We start from the raw sequence: 12,176 nt of genomic DNA on the forward strand, positions 1-12,176 counted from the left end.
CCACGGAAGTGAGACTATCCTCTTCTGGGAGCTCTGCRTCCCACACAACGCAGCTAAAACAAAGAGCATTTTGGCAAATAACAGCCCGCCTTCGTCTATTCTTTTTTCTATACAATTCATTCCATCAAAGTTGTTTAGCGGAACAAAAACCAGTGCTACCCTTTATTGTGAGGCTAACAATAAAGGAAACATGTGAGCACAGCGTGGGTCACAGATGTGTGCGCTTCATCATCAGCTGCGGAGCCACTTCCCTGCTYGGCTCACTTTTATAAAGCTTTAACCACTCTGAGCTGGAATTCAGCTCGAGCACATAAACCGGGAAGCAAACAGTGTTAACAACAGAAGCGGCCCCCGTACAAAAGATAYGTGAAGAGACCAACGTGCTTTGGAAACAGTCAGATCAACAACCTCCGTTTCCAAGGGGTTACACACAAAAATCCAGAGAGAAATTAAACTGGACAAATCCCAACGGCTCTATTTTTAGGGATATTACCTACACAAGTAGATCTTTTTGTGCCTTTGAAAAGACATGTTTATGTTTTTTTCCCCTTATGACAAGACAGTAACAAAAAAAATTTTTTTGAGGGGAAGTATCTTCAAAATTCATTTACAAGGATCTCTTGGCACACATTGCAAGGACTGACCCCAAATTTGTAACTCAGCTTTAAGTACTCTTATCTCATCCCAAATATAGTAATCTTCAAAGCATGACTGCACTAAAAAAAAAAAAAAAAGGCTATGCAAAACTAGACCCTTCTTACAACTCTGCTTTATGGGTTCAGAGCACATCTGCCAACAACTGCAAGCTTGCTATGGTATCTACCTCTAATTGATATTACATATAAAACATAGGTATAACTTTTCCCTTTCCGTAGTTATGTGCACTTGACTTTGCAGCTGTGATGCTCAGTTTAACCTGTGCAGCCCCTTTGCACATGCATGCCACATTTTTTTTGTGTGCTGCCTGTTACAGCTTGAGAAAGTGGGTAAGGGCATTGGCTGCTACCAGAGAAGGCAGTTAAATGCTGAATAGCCTCTGAAAATTTTATCAGGTCCCTAGTGCCTCAGATTGGGCAGTCAGTGAGAGCTCTTGAGCATCTCAGGCAGAGAGATTAGCATCATCTGTGCCATGCAGATAACGCTCCCGCCTCCCCTTCCAGGAGAGCTGGGCAGGTAGACACATCCCTGTTTGCAAGGCACTCACAACAAGAGGACTAGGGTTTAAATAACGCAGGGTAAAAAAGGCCCCAGGGCCATCCTGAACCAGGAAGATAAAACAAATGATCAAGTGTGAGGCAGCTGTCCAGTGCACTGGACAATACAGGAGTCCCAAGAGGGGCAGGAGGGGCAAAGAAAGTAGTATGTGCTCATTAAAGAGTAACTCGTAATGTCAGTGCCCAAAGGGCTTGATTCAAGGAGCTCAAACTAGCTTAATTTTACCATTTCTTAATTTCCCAAGTGCTTGATTTGCAACTTTTGTGCTGTTCTTTGAATGTAGGAAGTTCCACACAAAAGCTAAACTTTTTCAAGAGCAAAGTGCAGGGTTTTGTCCCGTAGCATCTTGCGGATGGCTCCAGGGCCACAGCAGCACTGCAGTCACGGCCCCCCCACAGATCACAGAGCTAAGAGAGTTTCTAAAGACAGGGGCCCAAAGTTTAACATAATCCAGCTACAGCAGCTCAAGTTACTGCCCATTAGCCTAACTGCACTAAATGTCTGCACTCCTGGCCCAGCAGAGCTTCAAGGGAAAAATGCGTGAGGCAAAAGCTTTCGCAAAATACAGCAAACACAGGAAGGAAATGCCAGGAATAGTCTCTACCATAGAGCAACTTTAATATCAGCGCAGGAGAGCAAGGAATAAAGTGATTGCAGCACACAGGTCCCAGGCACAGACAGCAGGTCGCTGAGGCCACAAAACGGTGTGATACCAAAATCCCAGAGGAAAAATTAGCAGAAGATCCCCCCACTGCTGTGTTTTTATGTTTACCTGTTGGAGTGAAAGCCCATTTTAAACCCTTGAGGCTAACACAGCACATGGGGATAATATCACAGCAGCAAAACCACAAGCAGAAACAATCTGATAGCGGATCAAAATAAAACAACACAATCGCATAGGAGGCCTCAGAGTAGGTGGTCTGAACGGCTCCTTTTGGACGAGCAACGCCATCGGGTACCTGGTCTCTTGTAGGTTTAGTATAACTCACCTGAAGACAGACCATTCCCGCATCCTTGCGTTCCTGGCGTTTTTATGGGCTGCAGGAAAAAGTGTCTCTGCTGGCAAGTGTCTCTGGGTTTACAAGCTTTCTCCTCTTACTGTAACATTAAAAACGGGAATCTTTTTTGCACCTTTTTTCCTCTGTTGTAAGTGATCTGGGATACTTTGCCAGCAGGTGGACGCAATCTCCCCTGCCCACCACAACTGAAGTGTCCAGACTATGCATCTACAGCACTGAGAGCTTCTTCAGAGAGCACTTTGGTGCCAGCCTCTGTCCTACCTGGCCCCCTACTACCACTGTCCAACACTTCTCCAGCATCTTCCCCACGACTTTTGGCTTCAAAAATTCAAGCATGGTCAGCAGCAAGGTCCACAGGAGCGGGGATCCAAGACTACTGCATTGCACATCCTCAGCCAGCATTATTTGCCACCGCTCTTTTAAACTGATTCAGCCTGAGTTGTAGATGTGGCGTGCAGAGTAGCCATAAGGAAAAAGGGTTTGCACGAGAGACTGATCCATGGTCTCCTCTTCCCTTCACCTCACAACTCACAGCACAGCATCGAAGATTTTAAAATAGCAGCTCCATTTCGAGCACACRGCCTCTGCTGTGTCTTATCTACTCCAAACTCTTCTGCTGTGTGCTAGAGCCCTCTGTTAATTCAGGTATACTTCTGAAGCTTGACTGCTCGGAGAGTTTGCCATGCAAGGGTCTGGCTGGAGCCAGGAGTGAATGCTGTACAGCAGTACTTCACATCCAAAGGAGTGCCATCAGTACTGATAACATAGCACCTACCACCTCTCTTCAAGGGCACAAGGTACATTTGAAGAGCCCCAGCCATGTTCTGTTTTACGGCGTGACTCAGAGCTGCCCAACCATCGTTGCCTCTCGCTAACATGAAAGGACAYGCATGGGTTCCAGGCAGCCAAGCATTAAGCATCCCCGAAAGAGCAGACATACTTTAATTACTACGAATGAGCTCACATCCTCAGTTAGGGAGCTGAGATAGACATACTTGGATCAGCCCAAACCCAGCCTGAGAGAGACAAAACTCGCCATCTTTCCCCAGGCAAAAGGAGCAGCTTGGTAACTAATAATAATAATAATGGGTAACTCAAGTTGTTCTCTTAAAAATGTTCAAAATTATTACTTCTGTATCAGATTTAATCATCAAGATGAGGTGGGATCAAGCTCTGTGCTTATCTGCACCCTGCAAAGCCTTGGCACGTCAGCAAAGCTGCCTCACAGCTGGGCAGGATTTGGCCCTGCCTGTCTCTTGGAAAGCACACAAAAATCCCAGGCAAGGGCAGTACCTCATCAGCGAGGCACAGCACTGGCAAGGACACAAGGAACGCTGTAGGATTGCAACAAGAAAACCCCACTAAAAATCCTCTGAACTGCTCTGACTGGGATTGCCATCTTGGAAGAGAAAGCAGAAAACTCGGTCTACACAGGCACAAACATGCCAAGGGCAAGCAGCCAATCTCAAAAAAAGCAGCCAGGTAAACATGATGTCGGCCACCTAAATCGCTGCCTAACCACCTAAATGCGGCACGGCTCGATTTTCAGTTCTGAAAACCTAGAGCTTCAGGGAGATCAGGCCATGTTTAAATAAGCATCATCTAAGGATCAACAGAAGTGCAAAGTGTAAAAATGTTGTTTTTTTTTCCCCATAGAGACTTAATTCCTGCCCCCCCCCAGCTTAAATTATGATTTTAGCATTTAAGAATCTCAGCTTAGAAAGGATATATTTATCACTTAAGTACCGTCATTTTTTAATTCACCAAACTATTTGCATTTTATAAAAAACTGTTTTCACAGAGTGTTAAATCAGGGAACGAGTTTTACCTGAGGACATAAACAATTTCTTTCATTAATTCTGTGGCATTTGTATCCCTAACATGACGCACAGACATAGGAAGAATGCTGCAAGGATGTTTTCCTAGAATAGATAGGATGTGAAGCAGAATCTACTGTGAACTGATAACCCAAGGTATTTTAAAGYGTGTAATTAGAATTACCACAGTGAATTTTTTGTTAATAATTAACAAAATTAATTAACAAAAATAATTTTGTTACTAATTAAATAAAACGTTCCTGGTACCAACAGACATCTCCATCAGTGGGTCAGTTTCTGGGCCACAACCCTTAGTATATACGCTATTTAAACTTGCTAGTCATCACACACGCGTTGAGATCCTTGGGGATCCCAAGGATCCCTACTCCTCCTTGAAGATCACCTCCAAATACTGCCCAGAACTCGGGAGTTTTTAAGACCCTACTATTGTCTCCCATGGATTTCGGCACAACATGAGCCAGGCACGTACGCATAGCTCTCAAGTGCGGCACAAAGCTTGAAGCCATCACATATAGGGGGGCTCACACAGAGGCGTGATGAGACACCCGGCGCCCTGAGCAACCCCATCTTTCCCTCCCTCATGGTGCCTCCTTTTCCTGGCACCCCAAATACAGACCTGCAGCTGCTTTTGCCCAGCAGTAACAACAGCGCTGCTCATCACAGCACAGGACAAGCAATACATGGGATCAGAAACACGTTTCTCTTCGTGAGACTCAGCTCAGTCCCCTTAGCTGTGGGCAAAAGTAAACACTGAACATTTTAAGAGTCAGCAAGCACTGAATTCTCCCTCACAATATYATCATAACCCCTGGGACATCCATGATGCTCTCTAGAGCAGGCCTCAGGACAGGACCACAGACACATTTGCATCTTTGTTTAACCCAGTATATTGGTGTTTGCAAACTTCACCCCTGCTGACGAACCAGAACAAATCTCTAAGGCACTGAATCATTCCCAGCTTCTCTGCTTCAGTTCTTCTCCTAACAGCAGCAGAACTGGCACCCTCTGACTGACATCCTCCTCCAACACCACTCATCTCCCTAAGGGCTTTAAACTGCTGCCCATTGACTGACAGAGACACAGGACATAAAAACAGGGTGACTTTTACCAACAGCTTCCCCACGAGAAAACCACTCAGCTCCATCTGACAGACCCAGCCATCCCTCAGCTCAGAAGACCTTTCTGATACAACTCACCAGAAGCACAGCAACAGTCAGGTCTCCAGAACATGATCAAAAGCAACCAAAACTGGCTTTTAACTAGCTTTGGTGAGGTTTTAAACTTTGTCACCTCTGCAAAGGAGAACTTCTACCCCAGCACAGACCTCCTTCAACAAGCCAAACTGAGACCTGCAGCCCACACAGCTATGATGGATGTGTTGGCACATATAACCTCCAGCTAACAAGGAAAATACAGCCTGGGGCAATAACCTCTTCAAGTAGCAGCCTGAGGTCCACCCAACCTCATCTTTTAGAGCCCTTCACCAAGGGAAGGCATGTAGGTGCTTTGGGTTTGGCCCAGCCTTTAAACGAAGTCTAAAGCATGGCTGTTTGCCCTTTGCACGAAAAAGCACAAACCTCCTTACTGAATTACACTGCTGCACTGGAAAAGAAATCATATCTGCTCTTCTCTTGAAAATCCCCCTTTTTCCAGCCCAGAGCTTTCAACACATGGAAATCCTGGACCCCCCTTGATACCATCGACCCATTCAGCACTCCAAAAACAGTATCAAAGTCTGACTAAAGCCATTCAGAAGCTGTTAGCATGTAGATTTTGGTGATAATTTGGTGAATGGTCTTGTCAAACAAATTGCCTTTATTATGGGCTGATTAAATGCAATCAGGGAGAAAGAAGAGCCTCTGCCCTCCCAACTGCAGCCCTCATCAGCTCAAACAAACACACTGAGCCAATTAGCAGGGAGGTGGCAAAAGCAGCTTTCACTTGAAACCTGCCATTCTTGAACAGAAAGGATCTCTGTGCCTTCAAAGTCAGGAAGAGCCTCCAGGGAGAGCTCTGGAAAGTTACCCAGGGCTCACCTGCAGGGCCTGCATGGGATATATCAGTATTTGTTTGGCTTGATGCCAGATCAGGCTCCCTTAAGCAAAGCGCTGCGCAGATCCAGCTTGTGCTGAAAACGATACAAAGAACATAAATATTAAAGTAGGCCCAGGGGGAGCACCACTATTGGAACTCTCCTTCCTACAGCTTTGTGTCCCGCAGCTGGATTCTCCTGTGTCAGATAAGGTGTGAGCGCCAATAACAGCTTCTTCCATACTTGGAAACCTAAGTTTTTTGCATGGCTCCCCTGCACTGGATTCTCTGTTGTCTGAAAAGGGTTGAGTTCACAGCGCAGTCTTTTCTGCACTGTTGCAGCAGTGAAAGGATCTCTCTCCACTAACACGAAACTAGTGGCAATCGAGTAGATCAGATGCCACTACTATTCTGTCCAGTATGTCTGAAATTGGCTAATGAATGGGAAAGTTATTGAGGAGGGGATAAAATCAGAGCAGTCGTGGCATCAGAATCACATAAACCTAATTCCCTGCAGGTATGGAACTGGAAATGAAATGGTCACCTTGGCCGGTCGTGAGCAGAGCAGAATTTGACATGTGTTTGCACAGCCTGATTTAGCTCCAGATTATACAAAATTTGGAGAAGTGGCTGATACACCAGATTGTTGTGCTCCCATTCTGAGGGACCTTGACAGGCTAGAGAAATGGACCAAAAGGAACCTCAAGAAATTCAACAAAGGGAAATGCAAAGTCCTGCCCCTGGAGAGGAATAACCCCTCACACCAGGACATGTTGGGGACTGACTGGCTGGAGAGCAGCTCTGCAGAGAAGGACCTGGGGGTCCTGGTGGACAACAAGTTGACCATGAGCCAGCAATGCTGCAGGAAAGGAGACCAACAGCATCCCGGGCTGCATTAGGAAAAGTGTTGCCAGAAGGTCAAGGGAGGTGATCCTTTCCCTCTACTCAGCCATGGTGAGGCCACATTTGGAGTGCTGTGTCCACTGCTGGGCTCCCCAGCACAAGAAAGGCATGGATTTACTGAAGCAAGTCCAGAGAAAGACCACAAAGATCATTCAGGGATTGGAGAAAAGCTGAGAGAGCTGGAACTGTTCAGCCTTGAGAAGAGAAGGCTCAAGAGGATCTTATCAATGTGTATAAATATCTGATGGAGGGAGTAAAGAAGATGGAGCCAGACTCTTCTCAGTGATGCCCAATTAAYGGACAAGAGGCAAGGGGCACAAACTGAAACACAGGAAATTCCATTTAAACATTAAAAAAACCTTTTTTATTATGAGGGCAGTCAAGCACTGSAACAGGTTGCCCAGGCAGGCTGTGGAATCTCCACCTTTGGAGATGTTCAAAACCCAACTGGACACAGCTCTGAGCAACCCACTCTAGTTGACCCTGCTTTGAGGAGGGGGGTTGGACTAGATGATCTCCAGAGGTCCCTTTCAACCTCAACTATTCTGTGAGTCTGTAAAAGTAACCCCTTGGCTAGAGCTAGAGATGGCATACAGGGCATGAGCAATAGCTGTTGACTAGGCTTTCAACTCCTGTATTCTAAATCAGAACCAAAGACTAATTTTGGTCCTACTTTCATTAACCCAGCAGCTCCAAGGAGCACACTTTACGCCCTGTACATGAATTACTGCCTCCCAGGACCTAGAGTTTATGCACAGGAACAAGAGCATCCGCTGGTAGGGTAAACCATTGCTTTATCTTGGACACCCACCACAGACAGAGAAGGGCTAAACCAAAGGTGAAGTTGTATCAACCAGCAGGGATTTCAGATGGCTCATTGTTGGGACTGAGATTAGGATTAAGTGTTTCACAGTTGAAGCACAGAGACTTGAAAAAACAACCTCTTATCCCACACCCCATCACAGTCTTCAGGTTTCACCTTGAACACAAAGGTACGTGACATACTATGACACTAAGTCCTGAGCCTTCAAACAGTCCTGAGCACGAGAAATGACCACGGAACTAGATTAGACCAAGACCCTGTACAACAAGTAGCCACAGAGAAAAAGTCCAGGCCTTCTTAAGGAGAAGTGGTTGCAAAGTGCCTAGTTACTCCCCTCTCTCCCTAGGGACCTACTTCTTCCCCCCACACCCTCCTGCAAACATCAATGTTTAAAGAACTATTACAGAAAACAACTCAAAACTCTTCACATAGTTCAAATACTTCATGTAAAAGGAATTTTAATTCTTACATCTCAGATTGCACTGGTCTCCAGCACGACATGCACTCGTCATGTTCAGGTTGCGGTGYTTGAGCTGTTCAAACAGGAGGAATGGAGCCACATGGTGAGACCATGCACTCAAAGGGCTGAGAGCCGAGAACATGCAGATCCCTACCAGCTCCCTCTCTGCTTTGTTGTGAGTGACTCAGCTCACTGCTCTCGGCCTCTACTTCCCTTCTCAGGATGCCTCCCCACAACCTACATAAAAAAGAAACTTTCCTGCAGCCAAGGGACACACACCTTGAAGACCCAGCCAGTGGGAGAGCACTGGGAGGATGTGCTAACAACCTCTGATGGTCCTTCTGCTCCACTGTGGGACTGGGAGGGGTGTACAGCAGGGCTCTCAGTAAGTCTTGCTGCCAATCCTATTGCCTAGCAGCTGTGTGTGAGCCAGATCTACTTAGAGCTCAAGACTGACCATCACAGTCTGTTTCCTTTCAGAACTGGAGTTAAACACTCCGTCTCGCCCATCACAAAAAGGTCATGACCTATTCCTAATAGCGGACCTTCCCTGGCAGTGCTGACTCAAAACAAGCTGAGAGTAAAGCTTTGCTGCTAAGCAAGGTCTACAGGATTGAGTTTAAAAAAACATTTTTCTCTGAAGAGCATCTGCTGCCTTCTGAGAAGAGTATTGCCACCTGGAAAAGCCCTTACATCCCAGTGAGTTCTGGCATCTCCCTCCCACATGTGAGCAGCAGATGAATTACTACAGAAGCCTCTCATGGGACCATGTCGGGCCTTGCATTCCTGAGCAGCGATAATCAATACAAATCTGTTCATCTCCTTCGGATGTAGAGAACTCCTGTTTCAAATGCACCACTTCTAGGTAGGATGGCACATGGTAGGGCTATAGGGGTTCCCCAAAGACATTCACCTGCTGAATTCCAGGCATGCCAGAGAGGAACCCAGAACCACAGAAAAAGTGAATAAATGGCTAGAGACCATTATGGTCAAATTATGCTAAAATGCCACCCTACTTCCATTCCTTATACCAACTGATGATCCATATATAGGAGTAACAAAATAGCAACAAAAGAGCCACTCGACCAGCAAGAGGGGTTATCTGGGCCACTGCTCCTTGGCAGAGGCCCATGGTGCATGCCTTTCAAGCACTACAGAGAGAGCAATGGGGCTGCACCACCACTGCTGGGTGAGCTGTTAGCATTGATCTTTGCTAAATGTTTTGGGAAAGCATAAGGTGTGATCTAGAAAATACTGTACCTTTCCCTACCTTCTCTCATCTTGTGGCTGCCCAGCTCCTGAACTTATAGAGCAGTATTAGAGCCACTATAAACTGGGTACTGCCCTTTCCTGCCCCAAACCATGTTTCCTGTCCCACAAGGTACAGTCCAACATGACTGCCACACTTGCTATTGTGAAACATAGCCTGGATCTGGCAGAAGACATCAACGATTATGGAAACACATGGAAGGCTGTGCTGTTAGGATTACAGACCATATTCCAGAGAACAACCTTACCATGGAACTACATAGGCTTTTAAGCTATCCCTCCTCTCCCAAAGTGTGACAGTACAGTTGAATGCTGCAGAAATACGATTTTGTTATCAGAAACTTTCCTATCCAGTTTTTTTTCAACCGACAGCATTCTCCCCCCCCCATCCATGCCAGCATCACCAAAGCCTATTGAATTTGCTTCCATTGCTCTGGCTATGCTGCACACACACATTGTGGAAGTACCCTTGCTCTGCGACACTTTTGCAAATTTTAAGACTTACCAATTGGGCTGGCTGGGATGCACTGTATCTATATTTTAGAAGGATGAGTACTTTCCACACTGCAGCTTTTCCCCCTGACTTGCCCACTCCCTGCACCCATTCTGCATTAACTTGCTTGCAATGAGGAGCAACGAGAGAAAGCTCATTGCCAAGAAAGCATGAGATGAAAACCCTCTATACTGCAGTCCTTTCCATTCAGAGGCAGATCTGCCTTGAATGGCAGCCCCCAGGACTGATCTGCCTCCAAAGGAGTCTGAATCACAGGCAAGTCAACCCCCTTCAATTCACATTAAGTAAAAGATTTCAAGCTACTGTATGCATCCCCCCCCTCCACCACAGGCTCCTCCTTTCTAACACAAATCTCTCAGCAGCACACAGGCACATGCACTCCCCTAAGAAGCAAGCAGCACTGTTGTGATGTGTTGAAACCACAGTCCTGTGTGATTCAGCTCTTGCTAATGACACTTTTTCATCAGCAAACTATAAYTGGCAGCTCTTATACACTACAGAGTTTTGCAACACTCATCTAAAGTATATGCCGGACTAATCTTCACACTAAGACACAAAATTAGAACAGATATCCCAAAAGCAGAGATCCTCACTAGCCATTCCTGAGCGAACTAATCATTCTTGCTCAACTGCAAAATGAGATGTAGTATATTTGCCTTGACCCATATGTACGTTCACAAAGAAAAAAAGCAGAAAGCTAATTTTAAAGTGACTTATGCAGCTCTATATGGTTGTAAAACTTATATGGAATTTCACACCATCAAAGTGCAGGGTATCTAACCACTATGCCCATCTCAAAACAAGTGCTATGAACATTTTTAGTTTCATATTTTGCAATGTCTTTAGAAATGAGACTTTTTTCTCCTGGTTTAAGCAAACATAGGCTCAGAATATGATTCACTCATAGCATGTAACATCTCCTTTATTTGAGCTCAGGGGACTTTTGAAACAGTCAGGCGCTATGTGTTAAGAGCAGAGGAATCTGGCCCGTTACAAAATACTTTGATCTTGCTGTGTTAGCTTTAACTTATGTTCTGGACCTTCCCAGTCTCCTAACCTAACTCTCTTCACTTCTCCAGAGAAACACAGCACAAAAACTGCTATAAACTTACAGAAGTTGACATTATTCCCTTCCTTGTTCCCAATTATTCAGATCCAACTCTGATGAAATAGTTTTGCTCAGGATTATTAAGAAAGTCTTTTAACAAACTTAGAATCCTTTATGGAAGATCCTTTTCATGAGATTATTTTAAAAGGATTAAAATTGCTCCCTGCATAACTCTCCCAGACCTGCTCACATCCACTTTCCTTGACCTGTTCTTGAACAGTCTGTATTAAGAGCTCTCATCTATAAGCAGTAGACAAGCATATGAAAGGATCAGCACTTTACTCCTACCTGAGAAGTCTGCAGAAGTCCTAGCAAAGTTGCTGAAAGCTGTCAAGCACATTAGTCCTACGAGCAAGGTGGAGGTGGGAGACACATCTGGGCAGTGCATCCTTAAATATCCTTACGGCTTGTTTTCTTTCGAGGAAAAGGAAAGCAGTTTCTGCCCCAAACCGATACTCCTCATTGCTCGGAGAAAACTGTTAGTCCCATTGCTTGGAAGAATCACAGGGACCAGCCAGGAAGGAAAAGCACTCGGTGCGCGCACACACACACTCACACACACACGCACACATCCCTGGGAGTGAATGAATCTGGACTGAGTGAGGCTGACGAATGAGACAGACCTACCTGAGCCTTGGCGGAGGTCCCAGGGTCCTAAAAGCCATCGCTTCACCAAATTTGCTCCAGACTACTAATGTGCAGCTGTCCAGCAGCAGCGCGGCAGGCCACGTCAGGTGCAAGGAGTTAAGAGAGGGCTAGCGTTCGTGTGCCCTGGGGGAGCTGACTAGGAGAAGCCYGGTTGCTATTACTTTAGGTACCCTGGGATCTCGTCTCTCTGGTGCAGACGGACAGAAGGGTGAGCAGTATTTTCAAAGGAGGGAGCCCAAAACAAAGCGCCTAAATTCACAAGGATTTTTGGAGTGACAGGCACTTGTAGCTGCTGCTGAAATCAGCAGGAGAAGTGATGTCCTGCCAGACTGGTGACAGGACAATTCT

General features: G+C 45.8%; 1 protein-coding gene across 1 annotated transcript in view; it reads right to left on the reverse strand.

The window, feature by feature from the left end:
* Nucleotides 1-11,568, reverse strand: part of EVA1A (eva-1 homolog A, regulator of programmed cell death) — a 218,851-nt gene extending 207,283 nt beyond the window's left edge. Inside the window, exon 1 of the mRNA XM_026068134.1 lies at nucleotides 11,469-11,568. Within this exon, the coding sequence (XP_025923919.1) occupies nucleotides 11,469-11,568 (100 nt within the window). The remainder of the gene's footprint in view (nucleotides 1-11,468) is intronic.
* Nucleotides 11,569-12,176: the final 608 nt, after the last annotated feature.

This window comes from Apteryx rowi, unplaced genomic scaffold (assembly GCF_003343035.1).
Source record: "Apteryx rowi isolate R43461 unplaced genomic scaffold, aptRow1 scaffold_269, whole genome shotgun sequence".
Classification (NCBI taxonomy): Eukaryota; Metazoa; Chordata; class Aves; order Apterygiformes; family Apterygidae; genus Apteryx; species Apteryx rowi.